General features: G+C 30.4%; 2 protein-coding genes across 3 annotated transcripts in view; one reads left to right on the plus strand and one right to left on the minus strand.

Annotated features, from left to right (window-relative positions):
- LOC126773565 (dual oxidase maturation factor 2) overlaps window positions 1-15,327 on the minus strand; it is a 49,197-nt gene that overhangs the window by 17,795 nt on the left and 16,075 nt on the right. The window contains exon 1 of one of the 2 annotated variants that reach the window (XM_050494519.1): window positions 1,974-2,181. The exons of the other annotated variant lie outside the window; for it this stretch is intronic. The gene's annotated coding sequence lies outside the window, so the exon portion shown is untranslated. Of the gene's footprint in view, window positions 1-1,973; window positions 2,182-15,327 lie in introns of those variants that run through there. 2 annotated transcript variants of the gene reach the window in all.
- LOC126773580 (transcription factor 15-like) overlaps window positions 12,874-15,327 on the plus strand; it is a 74,188-nt gene continuing 71,734 nt past the window's right edge. The window contains exon 1 of the mRNA XM_050494543.1: window positions 12,874-12,931. Coding sequence (XP_050350500.1) covers window positions 12,919-12,931 — 13 coding nt within the window. The 5' untranslated portion in view covers window positions 12,874-12,918. The remainder of the gene's footprint in view (window positions 12,932-15,327) is intronic.

Consider the following 15,327-nt stretch of genomic DNA (forward strand, 5'->3'; position numbering starts at 1 on the left):
TGCTATTTTAGTTTTCTTTGTCTGTTCTGTAATTTTCGGATTTAACTGTTATTTTTTCAAAGTATAAAGGATTGAATTAACAATTTCGTTTTGATTTATGTTTAAAGAAATAATTGGAATGATAAATATATAAAATATATTATATTCGAAAAAGAGTTAAATATAAACAAACATTAGATTTACATATTCCTTACGATTTGCATAGAATTGAATAGCTCTGCTACATCATGATTTACAACAAGTTTTTTATTAATACAGTTTTATTTTTATATATCCACTTAACTAATTATATTCACTTTATAATTTTACTTCCAAAGTATACATAACAATTTCGCTGATATTCAAAATGTTAATTTTTCGTAAACCTATAATGAATATCATAGATTATTCTAGATCTCGACCAATGATATCCATCGCGTCAATTAAATGTCAATGTTGTTTATTTGTGAGAACAAGTAGTAAGTTAAGGGATAAAGACTCGTCCTGGTCTGATGGGAATAATCTGTATGTATCGATAATTGAATTGGACATACAAAGCCTAATGGAATAAAGCCATTAATAAAATGTTATTGGCCTCATTATATGTGATGAGCTTATGGGTCAACGGAAATCGGATTTAATATGTTTAATGATGTATGAATACGACATTTTTTGATCAATTGTTCGGATCTAAACGACAATCAAGCCGTATTGTTGTTATGGTATTACAAACAAGCAGCTGTAGTCTTGTGTGCCGAATGTTGCAAGTGTTTGATAATAATTATTTGCATTGTTGCGATGATTGTCGTTCCCTTATGTGTATTCCGGCTTTTGTATCGTATAAGTGAAGAATGCAAATTTGAAATATATTTTGTTTATCGAGCATATTAATACAAAAACTATTTAATTTAAATAAGATATTTATTATTTGTTTATTATCGGCGTACAAATAATTTAGGAGCCATATATAGCCAGTTACGGTAGCACGAGTTTTGTTAGGTTTTATAAATAGCATCCGAGAAAACCAGTATTCCTGCTTTTTACAGATGAGTTAAAAAAACTTACACTTGAGAAGCAAAAAAAAACTCTTTTCTTTTTGTTTCAGATAGAAACTTGTCTTTAAAAGTATGGGATGGTACTGAAAAATGTTACAATAGTTTTAAGTAGCAGTTTATATTAAGTTTCGTGTTATGAATTAAATGACTGCGTGAACAAAGCTTGCTTTATAAATGTATAGACAATAAAACTGACACTGCTTAAAAACATTTGGCATTGGCAAAACACTGCTTAACAACATAACCTAAGAACTTAGAGAAATGCCATAGCCAGAAAGAAGATGGCGTAAAAAAACACAACTGAAAGATCAATAAATCAAAAACTATTTCCCTTACGCGGAATGTGGCCTGAACTGTTTACTCGATCTCGTCCCAAAAACCTTTTTTCTTTTTGGTCACCTTCAAGCATTGCAACTTTTCCACAATGTATTGTGGAAAAGGCGTCACGTCGGGTGTTGTTGGAATTCAGCAATCGTCTTAAAGTTTGTATTGTAACCAATGTAGTGTTCTAAGTACTAATTGTTATATATAATTAAGTAACTAATTACGTGTTGCTAAACAATCTCAACGAAATATGACTTTTAATATTGAGTCCTTGAGAATTATTTTTTAAATTAAATAATTTATATTTCAGTTATTGAGCAATTACTTAAAAGTTATATTTCTATTACTGTTACGAGTTTAAATACATTTTGTCGAGTAATTTGTATATGACATATTATTATAATGGTGATAACATTACACAAATATTTAAAATTACGTAAGTGATATCATATAGGTAGGCTTGCACGAATTTTAAATGTTTATACCTTTAAAGTAAATTCAAGTTCTTTGATCTTATTATGAATCAGATAATAAACAAAATAAATAGATATTTCTTTATACGAGCTACGGGTAACCTATAAGAAATACTTATTGAAATATTTTGGTAATACTTACCCTTTGAAGATTTTTTTTCTAAAAATTTATTTGTATCCTAATATGGCACACAAAATATTGGCACATAACATCACAATACAAGCTAAATGTTTCACTTTATTGCACAAATATCACTCGGGAAGTCGTTCGGGGTGCATTGTTCGTACGCGGAATATTGTTGTAAAGTCGTATCGTGTGGTGTCCGTAGTGGTTCGAACCGGACTGAGCGGTTTATTATTATATCAAGGGAAGGAGCACTCAAGGTTCCGGCGGCCGCTGGCGGCTCACGTAGTTCGTAGCGAGGCTTATCTGCGCCGCCTTTGTCACTCACGACTCGCTCGTTCCTCTCATCTCATTACGTGTATCGCGCGGAAATCGACACGATTGCTTTGACAGTGTGCATCTCCGTGACAGATGATGAATGGGGTTGTTAACTGACGAGGTATTTTGAGGCTATTTCGACACCGCGTTGAATATTTTGTTTTTAAACTTTTGCACTACAGTAATGGTGACTGATGTCTATGTGAATTAATCTTTATTTCGATAAACGAGAATAAGACTCATGAATTCAATTGACATTTTATTTTAAATATCAAATCTAAAAGTAGATTTTTATACTAAATACGGTTAAAAATATCGTTTATTTTATGGGAATATGGGATTTCTTTAATCGTGACATAATCATCGTTAACCAACCATTTTGTTAGGCCGTCGTAAGAGTAAAGTTATATTATTGTGTTTCTGTGTGATACGTGCTTAGACATACAGGAAATATCAGAAACTGTGTTTTGGAATTTGTATCGATAGTAATATAAACTACTTTCTACCACTCTTGAAACACTATTCATGTGCAAATGGCAACATTTTTGCTGTTGCATATTATATGCATAGATTTAGCAGAAGTATATATCTATTATTCTAGACACATTGCCTGATACATTACAAGTAAATATAAAGCAGTTTATTGTAGTTTTCAATGGACACCTGAGGACGTGTTTTCAAACATGTAGGCAGTCGCGTCGGTGCCGACGTCGCGTGGTAGTCAGCGCGGGCTCAGGCGTGCACGGTTTCACGTATATATGTATATTTGACGCGTGACGCATGCTTCTCGTTGATGAACATGGCGTGATGAAATTTGTAATTATTTGCAGCATAGGATTTACCTGTTCCTTCAATAAAGATACCTTTAATACTTACTGAGTAACTTTTTATAAACTACTTAATTTTTTTTTTTAATTTTATAAATCATAATTTAATACTAAGGTGTAGGTGAATCGGTTTTTTTACGATTAATAGTGACAAAAAAATATAATTAAAAATATATAATATAATTAAAACTTGCGGTAATAGGACATTACATTAGCTTCGCGTTCGAGGTATCGAAGTGAAAAAAACTTCATTTACCAAGCAAACTATATAAAATTAATTCTTTGTATGTAATTTTGGATACATCGCAGATTAGCATGAGTCAGCTATTTTGTTTTCATAAGAAGGAGATTACTGATTTCAGATTATAATATGCCGTTCTACTTTACTGACACAGATCGCGTTCTAGTTTTGTTTATTGAAAACCTCCGAAGAAGTGTCATACCTATCTGTAGAATATATCTGTAGCTATTAAGGCTCTATTTATCAAGTCGTCCGCAAAGTAAACACAAATTTTCGGTACAATAGTATAAGATAATTTAACAAAAAAGGCATGCATACATGATCTACGTTTCTGTTACGCATATTTGTTGTGGAACAGATAATAAACATGCACCAAAAATGAAATACATATGCGTCAAAATTTTAATTTCTTCAATATCTTGTGTGGAATTTCTGTATGACTGATTCAGCCTATGATGGAACGCGATTGTCTTGTAGGTACTCTGAGCATTATAATGTTTAGGAAACACAAACGCCGGAAGAAAATTCCACATATTGACTGTGCGCATGAGAAATTAAAATAGTGTCATTGCAGCGGATGACTTTTCTTATACTTTCTTGGATCCCATGGTAACGTATTAACAATGAACGAGTCTCTAAGTAACTGCTTTACTTGATCAGAAAAGCTGCGTAATCTATGCATTTTTCATTGTTTACCAAATAATTAAATTGTTTAAAAATATGAAGGAACATAACAAACTGGCAAATTACAACGTATGTGTAGTGGTAACTAGTACTACATTACAATTAAATACTACATCAATGTTAGTAGTACATTATTGGAGTCTGAAATCGTCCACGACAACAAAACTGTCTTGTTGCATCACAGAATGATCATAGTGAATTTAATTACAAATATTAGAAAAACAAACATTAGGTAACAAGGGATTCTAGTGCACTATGTAAGCCGTGGAGTTGAGATTGTGTTGAAGGGTTGAAGAAACACTCACGTATATAAAATCAATTTTAAAACATTCTTTGTGTTACAGGATTAAATTGAATAATAAGTGACTTCCGAACCGCAGATTTTACCGAGAAAAACTAGCATGAAACTTGTACTCTTAGTGTACTTCCATGTGAAATACTTAGTCAACTATCTAATATATATCTGACATATATTTTTTATTTATTTGATAAAGAAAATAATTGTATAAAAAGAAAAAGTACAGGAAGTTAAAACGACACAAGTGGATGACCTTTGTATTAATGCGTCTGCCACATGCGAGGCGGTCTTCTATCTGAAATTAAAATTCACTTCCTTTTATTTAACAATTGCAAGGTTAATTTAATAATACTTTGTATTAATTTTTTCATACATAAATAATATATGTAATAGCGTTAACAGGAAGAAATTTCTTAGCAAAGTGTAAAACGTTTTAAAAAATGAATCACGATAAACATTACTATTATCAGTGTCTTTTTATGATTTGAGTTAGAGCTATGCCTAAATCCGGAATACAGCATGATTTTTAAATTTAAACTATCTTAATCTTACTTTTCAGTAATTAAAACGATTACCTCAATATTATTATTGCAATACACTATTTTGTACTTTAATTAATTAATTACACTTCATTAATTTCTGCTTAAGAGAAACCGAGAGGCCTTCGTTATGCTACACGATGACTATTTACTACTACTATAAAAAAGTAGTCAATTAGCAAGAAACTAGAACAAACATTCATTAATTTTTTGTAAAAAATAAAATCAAAAACAAGTCTGATAATGTATATGAACTATAATATAAGTATTTGTTTTAGAATTTGTTTTATTTGTGAGACGTTGTTACTAGTATATGAATACAATTGCTATAAATATGTATATTATATCAATTTATATTATCATTATCATACCAACTTATAGATTAAGTAATTCAAGACTGCTACAAATAATTAAGAATCAAGGCAAATAAGGTCAAAGATCTATAATAATTTAGCAAAAGGGCGTTAACACAATGATGGACGGTAAAGAGAGAAGGTAAAAAAAAAACACTTAATAAAAAGAAGAGTTCAATGAGACGGATGGCGTTCAGGAACTGTATAGAACACGTCATATAATTTTTCTGTACGAATCAAAACAACAGATCATTAATTAAATTGATTAAATTTAATTTCAGAAAAGTGACTTATTTTAATTTATGTATTTTTTACGTTATATCAACACGTTAAATTACAGAAGCATATTTAGAAAATATTTGATAACAAGACAATTTTTAGTCTCTCTTACATTTAGTTATAACAGTAATTTTCTTATATTAATAATATTTTGGGCATTTCCGCACAGTATAGCATTTATTGTTGTCTATGACACCTTTTATTTTTTCGAATTGACTTGTTGCTGTTGGCCCAAATGGCTTCAACAGCGTTACCGGGCGGGGGCGAGTCTTTAAGATATTCAGCCGGATGTTGGGGGCCCACTTAAGGGCTCAGAACACGCATTTCCTACGGGCGCTTCCTGTGAGGCCGAACCTAGAGTCTATGACACTGATAATGCGACTTAGACAACACAAGTATTTTCGATTTTCTGACTTCATTTCGTTAGAGGGCGGATGCTTTGTCGGAAACGGTGCCAGTGGGAATCCCAATGATGTGGTGCTGAGTCAGTTGTTATGTGAATAATCGTCAAGGAGGATGCTTATTGACTTTTCATCGAGCAAAAAATAATGATAATAAGATAAAATAAACCCACGCGAGACAGAATGGATTTAATGTCAGGAGATTTGTTGTCGACTTCTTACCGTTTACAATATATATACCAAATGTAATTTAAAAGAGCAATTATTGTACCTAGGCGGATTTATATTATTATTAATGAGTTATTAAAAACAAACTGTATAGATTTTCAATGTATGATTTAAATTATAAGAAGTTTGAAATTGTAGCGACTGTAGGTAGAGTAAAATATAAGTCGATCATATTATTCTATATACAATAAAGGTAAATTATATGCAAGTATTAATTCGCAGTTTTGAAACAAAACAAAATATTTGTCATGAATTCAGTAAAAATGACCTTTGTATTTTAGCATAGGAAGGTTAATCTTAAAGTAATATCACTTGAAGTATATATTCCTTGAAACTTTAAGACGAATAAGTTTTATAAAAAATTAAGGTCAAACATAATGTGATAATGAAAGAGGTTTTATTACATTGATGACGTCATCTTGGCCTTAATATTATTGAAACATAAAGTAAGTAATAACGTACATGTTTGTTATCTTATATAAATGAGTGTATGTATATATTGCCTAATATTTGTATAGTAATCGACGGTATATTTTGGACACGGAATTATATTATACACATAGATATATTTGTAGTAGTAGATGTTATCGATTAGTATACTACTTTTACCTGTACAGGGTATTGAAACTGTTTTTACTCTACAAAGAATAACTGTGGAACTTTTCTTGTGAAGTAAGAATTATTATTCAAGTAGAATTTTATATATATAACGATAGAACACCGGCACGTACCAATTGTTTTTCATGTGCTTAATTTGTCTTTATCAAAATTCATCTATGATCAGCTGTGAAGGAATAATCTGGAGCTCGGGACTTTCTTCGGGTTGTTTTTTAAAAAGTAGGTTTACTTACAGTGGCGGCACAATATGTTTACTAAAATATTATATATATTCGCAATAATAAGCATAAAAAAACAGTGACAATCATTGTATACGTCAATAAATCCTTCCTACGTTACGGTATATGTTTTTATAATAAGATTCCAGATTTTATAATAACATAAGCGGTTATTTATAACTTTTGCTATTAATAAAGTTAAATCACGTGTCAAAAAAACTTTGATAAATAAGGCATATTACTCAACAGAAGATTATATATAAAATAAAAACTTGGATTTAGTATTTGTTCATTTCTGAGCAGGATATGCATTAATTTAATTATATTTGGTGGTGTTTATGTAATTAAAAGGGTGAAAAAGCTCAGTAAGCTTATTGCGGGTTCTTCTCTGTAGTAGAATCTACATACCGAACTGATGGTTGCTTTACATTTAATTCAATACTGTAACATGACTGTATGATTCAAAAGTGCCCTCATGAGCCTACTTGAATAAACAATTATTTGATTTGATAATATTAATTATGATGTATGTATATAATGATAAAAACAAAATACTACAAACGAAATATTACGAGTAGTTTTTGTGGTCATCATTTTATTAATTCTATATTTTTTAGTAAAGTTCATCAACTTGTATTATTTAAATAAGAAAAGTGATTAATGACGCCCATTATTTTAAAAAGATGTGGTGAATGAACTCCGCAGATGTGTCCTTAATTTAATAATGTTTAAGCCTGTTTTGTGTTTACGTTGTATGTTCTAAAATAATATAATATAAATATTTTCGTATTTTAATTAAGTAGATATAAATAATGTTACCATAAAAAAATACGTGTCGTTTCGTTCATTATAATTAATTAAAAATATAATAAAATATATTAGAGATGAGGGCATTGTTATCGTTAAAAGTTTTTTAGACTTCTTATATTTTTTCTACAATAATAAAAGAAGGCAGAATTGCAATTAGGCCACCTAAACGCCTGTTGGCAATGGCAATTGCGTACTTATAACCATGTTAAAGTATATTATTATTTGTGTTGTACAGATTTATTACATTTCTGCCTAGATGGCCGTAATATTAAACACGAAAATCTTAACCGAAGATTTCGGGAACAATCCCAAGCAAGCACCATTTAATTTTCATGAGCTTAATTACTTGTGTTTTTTTTGTGTTCGACATTGAAAACATCGTGAGGTGAGCTACATTTTTGGATGAAGATCTGCCTGCATCTGCCTCATGTGTATATAGCGAATTAAGATTCAAACATCTCCTCAAAAGGAGGGAAAGATCTTAGTCAAGCAGTAAGACATTAACGTTCTGTTTCTCTGTTTCATTTTTATGAAAGGTTATATATCTTTAAGTAAGTATTTTCGCTAAAAATAATTAAAAAAAATAGATATTTTATAAAGTATATTTATTGGTAAATAATTATTTACATATATATATATATATCTGGATTATGTTAGGATATCGGCAATGAATATGCGTGAAACATACTCTTAAATATAATTATAGCATAACAATTCAATAGACATAGTAGTCTATAATAATATACTTAAGCGATTAAAAAAAGCAATGGTAAATAAAGACCGATCAAAATTTAGTAATTATAATAATTAATTTGTGTAGGATTTTTCGATTTCAACAAAATTTTAGACGGACAATTAAGCGTTAAATTTAAATCGGTATAGTTGATGTGTATGACATCTGATCTGCTAGTGAGTCACGTCCGTACCGAGGTTGCTTGTGAAACATCCTGTACATTAAACGGCTTTTGGTAAAAAGTTAATATGTGTAATTTACGAAACGTTTCGAATTCATTTTGTTTTTAATGAGAATTTACTTTACATGTATGTTTAATAATAAGACACGTTAAGAAACGAAGCGTAAGAATAACCTGTTAAATTCCTTCTGATAATAGTAACCTAACTATTACTTTTGGATCTGGTTTAAGTTCAACTTAATATAATATTCATAAGGCTTTATAGAATCTTGTAATTTAATATATACTTAAATAGCAACGTATATACTGTCGTGGCTATTAAAGGTAGTATTTTGTTAATTAATTAATGTTACTATCGTTTCAGACCAACTGTTATTGAAAGACAAATGGGTCACCTGATGGTAATTGGTTAGCACCGCCTGAAGACATAAGGAGCGTCAGAAACATTCTTAATAATGCAAGGCTAACAAGGGGAACTAAATTACTTGTCCCAGTGACTACTGGCACTCAACCTTCTATCGGAACACTGCAATATAAAATATTACTATTCTGTGGTAAAATAAATAATTATTAAGTGGAATGCCTATCAGTGATATCACCAATTAAAAGTACCCAGAACCTTTTAAAGCGAATAATTATTTCTGGAAATATATCCCCAAGAGTTTCAGACATGATACAGATTACTGCGATATCCTTGACATTTAAAAAATCTTTAAGAAATAAATTAAATATCGAAGATTAATGAAATTTAATGATCATTATTAATTAACCGAAATGCCTGCAATTATAGATTATTAACAAAAATTGGTCGCGTCTTCCGCAAAATCAAGACAGGGTTATGTGATGTTTGCGAGGAATTCATTTTTTATTATACTGTTACTATTTTAAATAACCTTTATAATTAAATAAGAAAAATATTATACGCACATTATAGTAAAATATGTAATAATATTAGTTAGTAGAATCGAAGAGTACGTAAGAATTTATTTTATATAAGTTTATAATATGAATTCCAAGTTTAATTATCATGTTGAAAATACATAAGTGGCATAATCTTGATATTATTATACATAAAGACTACCAAGAGTATTTTTTATTTTTTACATATTCTAGATATTGAATTATTAATTATCCTAATTTTTTTTTCTGTCTGTACTGGGCCAAATGGACAATGGATTATGGGCATTTCCCTTTAAGACATAACAAAATAAATAGCTATAATATATAACGGTGAAGTTTAATTAGCTACTAAAAGTAATGTATTTTCCTTTACACACCGATACACCACTTAAACTACTAAACATAGTTAAATTTTATTATATTATGACACAATATATCTATAATTACTTGTTCAAGAACTATTATTAAAACTATTAATCCAATGAGTTATATATACTTATGTATAAAATATTTGCATATTACAAACAAATTTTTTTTTTCAAGGATATAAATACAAAATGATAATAAAAAAACGCTAGAAATAAGTAGAGATTAGATACATCAAATCATTAGCAACGCAGGTGCGCGGAAGCATCCGGTTTTCCTGTCCTGTCCATTAGAGGAGGTCAATAAGAGGTCACCTCGTCAAGGCAACTAATGCTAGAGCCTAGACGTTTTGATCTGTTGGTACAGTCGTTAATTTTACACGTTCGGATAACTTGAACATATTTTTTGGAAAAAAAAATCGAATTAAAAATATCCCTTCAATTAAAAAGAGTATCTCAATACGGTAGGGATTGGGTTGTTCTAAGAGTTTGATCGAGTGTCATTTATGTGCTCATAAGAATTAAAGAGTTGTTATTTGTCTTAGTTTTCATAATAAGATGTTCATAATTTTTTTTGAAATTATTGAAGTAGATTCTTTTCAACACAAAAATAATCATCGAATTTCTTTGAAGGTTTTTACTTTGTGGTGGCTTTGTTCGAGCCCGTCAGCAATATTTAGTATTGTTGTTTTACGGTTTGAAGGGTGATTAGGCCAGTGAAACTACAAGCACAAGGGACATATCGTCTTAGTTCCCAAGGTTGGAGGCGCGTTGACGATGTACGAAATGGTTTATATTTTGTACATCGTGTGCCCGTGGCCCATTAGCCCGTCCGCTTAAATAATAAAAAAAGTGTTACATAATTATTCGCCTATATTATGTCGTGCCTTTGCAAAGCACATTATTAAATTGTGATTAAATTTATATGGGACTAGATTTGATATTAGACACTGAGATTTATTATAACAACAACATACAAAAAAGGAAAAAGAAAAATAATTCGACGAAGTGAGAGGAGGTCGATTGAAACTGAACATTTAATTATAAAATATAGTACCTCCCAATTTAACATTATACTTTTTACGTCTCTTTGTCATAATTTGTTATTTAATTTTATTTATTTTTGGGATATACAATTTTTGTTTTAATTATATACATTATTGAATTACATGTATCATATAAGTTTCCGCTTAAAAAAAGCAGCTATTTTAAGCATTTCTAAATTTAAATAAAGTTATTTATATATCATCTAATTTTTATAAAATTATGTTATTATTAAATACATCGATGCCTTTCATTATTACATTTTTAATTTCTTTTCTTTATTACAATTAGAATCAATAGCGTAGATGTGTAATGATCCGTGAGTATAGTACTTACGTTTATTGCGAAATATATTATATATAAATCTAATTTACGTAAACATTTTGAATATGCTAATTATATTATGTCTTAATATTTTTCTATTTGACAAGTTTGTAATATTATAGTTTTATTTAGTAATTAAATTATAGGTATTGTAATAATTAAATAGATATGTAAATTCAGAATGTGGATTCTACCGAGAAGTACTGGCGAAAAACTCAGAATTTACATTTTTTTTTTACAAAAATACAAATTTCTATCAATTACATACATTTAGTTCCTGTACGAGATCCAGCAATAATTCAATCCACGCATTTTTGTCAGGCATATATTCAGTAACAGAGTATAAAATAATAAATTAATACAGCATACTTGGTATTGTTGTGTTCCGGTTTGAAGAGTGAGTGAGCCAGTGTATTACAGGCACAAGGGACATAACATCTTAGTTCCCAAGGTTGGTGGCACATTGGTGATGTAAGCGATGGTTAACATTTCTTATAATGCCAATGTTTATGGGCGTTGGTGACCACTTACCATCAGGTGGCCCATATGCTCGTCCGCCTTACTAATCTATATAAAAAATATTCTTTAATTGGTTATAAAGAATACATTATGTTTTATAACTAATTGAAGCCTGCTTTGTGGCAACTCTATAGACTGCGGAATTAAAATTTATCGTTATCTAATTTTAATCTGTCTATAAAATATATGATGAATAATATTATCTAAGGGTCTGTATGTGTAACAAGCTATATATCAAGCAAATAACTGATTGAATTTTTAATACCGTTATTATATTATAATTTATTCACATGTTAAGAAACGTGAATAGGAAATACCAAGAAAATTTGCTGTGGCTGATTGTATAACACTCGGAACATACAAACTCGTTGAAAAATACACTAGCCGCCGACAGTGCAATATTTCAAAAGATTCCTAGTTGTATGAGATATTAGTCAAATTTGGTATTGTCACAAGTGCATAGTCGTGATCGTGAAGAACGATTGTTGGAATGAGCTAATGATTAAATCGATTTTCGATTGATACGACTAAAAAACCAGTCACGCTCGGTGACGTCAGACTGACATACAATTCCAATAAGATGGCTTAGCGCGAATGTCATTACCCATAGCTGTTTTATATGAATACCTTCATAATGGAATGTTGGATTGTGTATAAAAAATAAGTAACAAATGGAAATATTGTATGGTAAGGTCAATACCTCAATTTATGTATGTTAGTTTATTATTTATCTAATATACTACGATAAATATAAGAATAATGTTTCCCACAAGGTCTGCTGGACGAATGAGTATCGCCTTTGATATTAACGAATAAAAATTGACGTATTTTATATATTTTCGAATTACGATATTTCATTATTCAAAAATAGTTGTTTAAATTTGATATAAATTATCAGATTTATTTTTGACAATATTAAATAGAATCGAAAAAGAGAAACTTCGCTTAGGCAATTTGGAAAATGAATGGCACAGTGACACAAGACATTTTTTGCAGTATATGCAACGGCTAGAAGTCTAAGCAAAGAAAGTGCAAGCAACAATCGCAAGCCGTGTGTATGACATTGCGCAAGCAGTTTCTCCCATGAGCTCATTAGGTAAGTGGAGATTACTGTACGCTATCAAATAAGAATACCATAGTTAATATTAAAAACAGTTTTGCTTATAAATCCGATTTTGTTTCTTCAGTGACATAGTTATATAGATTAAATTAAATTGCAGTAAGCTTATCAATGTTCACATTATTTGTGTTGCTATAGTAATCATATATTATTTTATTATTTAACCTTATAAGTTCGATAAGTAGAAAAAAAACTAATAAAAAGATTATAATAAATAAAGAAGTAATGATTAGTTTTATAAGCAATAGATGTTCATATAATATTACAATGATTTATTATTTTTAATTTAGAGGCCATAATAAGGCAATGGCATGTAATATCACTTCCGCTTCTGACCTTTACACTTAAAAGGTATGTGTGTCAATACCTCTGTCTGGACGTTAAGTCGAGGTTTAAGATAATGTCAATGTTTAACTTGTCCTTTGAAGGTAAGGGTTGTTAAAGCGGGATACGATATTTTCCCAAACCGAAAATCTTGGTGTAGCTTCGCTCTTATATTAATGGTATAGGTACATATAGACATAACTCAGTAATGCTTATTTAAATACATTACGAAATAAAATATGCTTACAGCAATTTGTTGCGATGTGTATGCGTAGATATGTACCCGCATGACTGACGTATTTAACGACGCTTTCTTCGCCCAATATACCTCTTGCGTAACACTAATGACAGTCCACACTTGTTACTGAGCATGGGAAATGTTTGACGCTGGACATTATATTGTTTTCCAATGAATCACAAGCGGAGAAAACACTACCACACCTCTTTATTTTAAGAGCTGATAAGCATTTATGCAACTTTAAGATAAAAGCAATAGAGACAGCGCAATCATTTGCGTCATGCGAAGTATGTGTCGCGATCATGTGAGAAAGATCTTTTGTTTATTAATAAAAATGTTTAATATTTATAAGAAATCAAAATATATGCGCTATATATATTTTTCAAGTTAAAGTGACTATTCATAAAGATCAAAAGAGTTGGTTCTCAATTTAAAAGTTACTGTTCTTTATTTGAAGTGTCCATTGTTAATAAAAAATGTAATTATCATTTAAGTGATCAAGAGATATGAAATGTTTTATTACAAAAGCAAGGATGTTGAGTTATGAATGTGCTAGAAATGCTATTATTATACGTGATTTTACGTCCTCCTAACATTACGGAATATATCATTTAGATTAATCTAAATAATTTTAGACGAAGGACTGAAAGTCTTGCTTATTGTTCATAACACGATGACGAACCACGCGTTTTTAACATATTACACACTACGGCCCTAAAGGGCCAAAACGAATGTAGGTATACATACAATACGACGTCGTGTCGCGAAAACTGACGATGTAATGCTGCCCCTGTGCCGCATAGACGCGACTTTGATATTAATACATCAATCTAAATACCTTTTTGAAAAATCATAATTTCGGTCCATTTTGGCCGAAGCCGTAGATTCGATAAAAAGTCTATATATAAATAAATGAAACAGGAAATAGATTTATATTCTGAAACAAAACGCCGTATTTGTCAAATAAAGTGTTATATCTAAGCATAACAGTCTCGGAGGCTGAACATTTAGGTGAACCTTTCAAGGTACACGATCGACTTGGTCTAGATAACACAAGGACAGTAATTAAATACTTCATTAAAATCAAGACGTCATGGCATAATAATATGCGAAGGAATGAAAGGACAACAAGGGTCCCTTTTGCCCTTTCATAACAATGGGTATTTACATTTATTATTACAACATCTCTGTTACATTCTAGAGACGAAACAATATAATTTAACATTATTTTGTGTGTGAAAATGTCCCAGGATATTATTATTATTATTATCTGAATATTAAAATGTTTGTTATTATTAAATTGATAAGTTTTAATTCATATCTTATTATTAATATTGTTATTTTAAGAAGGTGAACGAGTCAGTGGGCAACTTGAAGGTTAGCGATCACCGTCGCCCATAGATCTTACCGCGTCAATCATGAGTCCCTTAATCCTGTAATTACATATAAAAGATTACCTCATATAGACGAGCCCCTACAATCTAATAATAAATAAAAATGTCCTCCAGACCGATTTTGGTCACGACGGCCAATCGCAGCAGAGATTAGTTAACTGCACAGGAGATAGTTATAGTGCACAAGTGTGTGCGCAAACACAGATGCACTCAATGTTTAACCGGAAAGAGTTCAGGCGTAGAACCAACGGCTTTACGGCTACCTACAACCTATTCCTACCACAAGAGGATTAAGGACAAATAAACAACTTGGATATAGCGTCGTGATTTCATTGGTCGAGATCTTGAATAATCTATGATGTTCACTATGGATTCGCGAGAAAATGGCGTTTTAATGTCCGCAAAGTTGTAATCGG

This window comes from Nymphalis io, chromosome 15 (assembly GCF_905147045.1).
Source record: "Nymphalis io chromosome 15, ilAglIoxx1.1, whole genome shotgun sequence".
Classification (NCBI taxonomy): domain Eukaryota; kingdom Metazoa; phylum Arthropoda; class Insecta; order Lepidoptera; family Nymphalidae; genus Nymphalis; species Nymphalis io.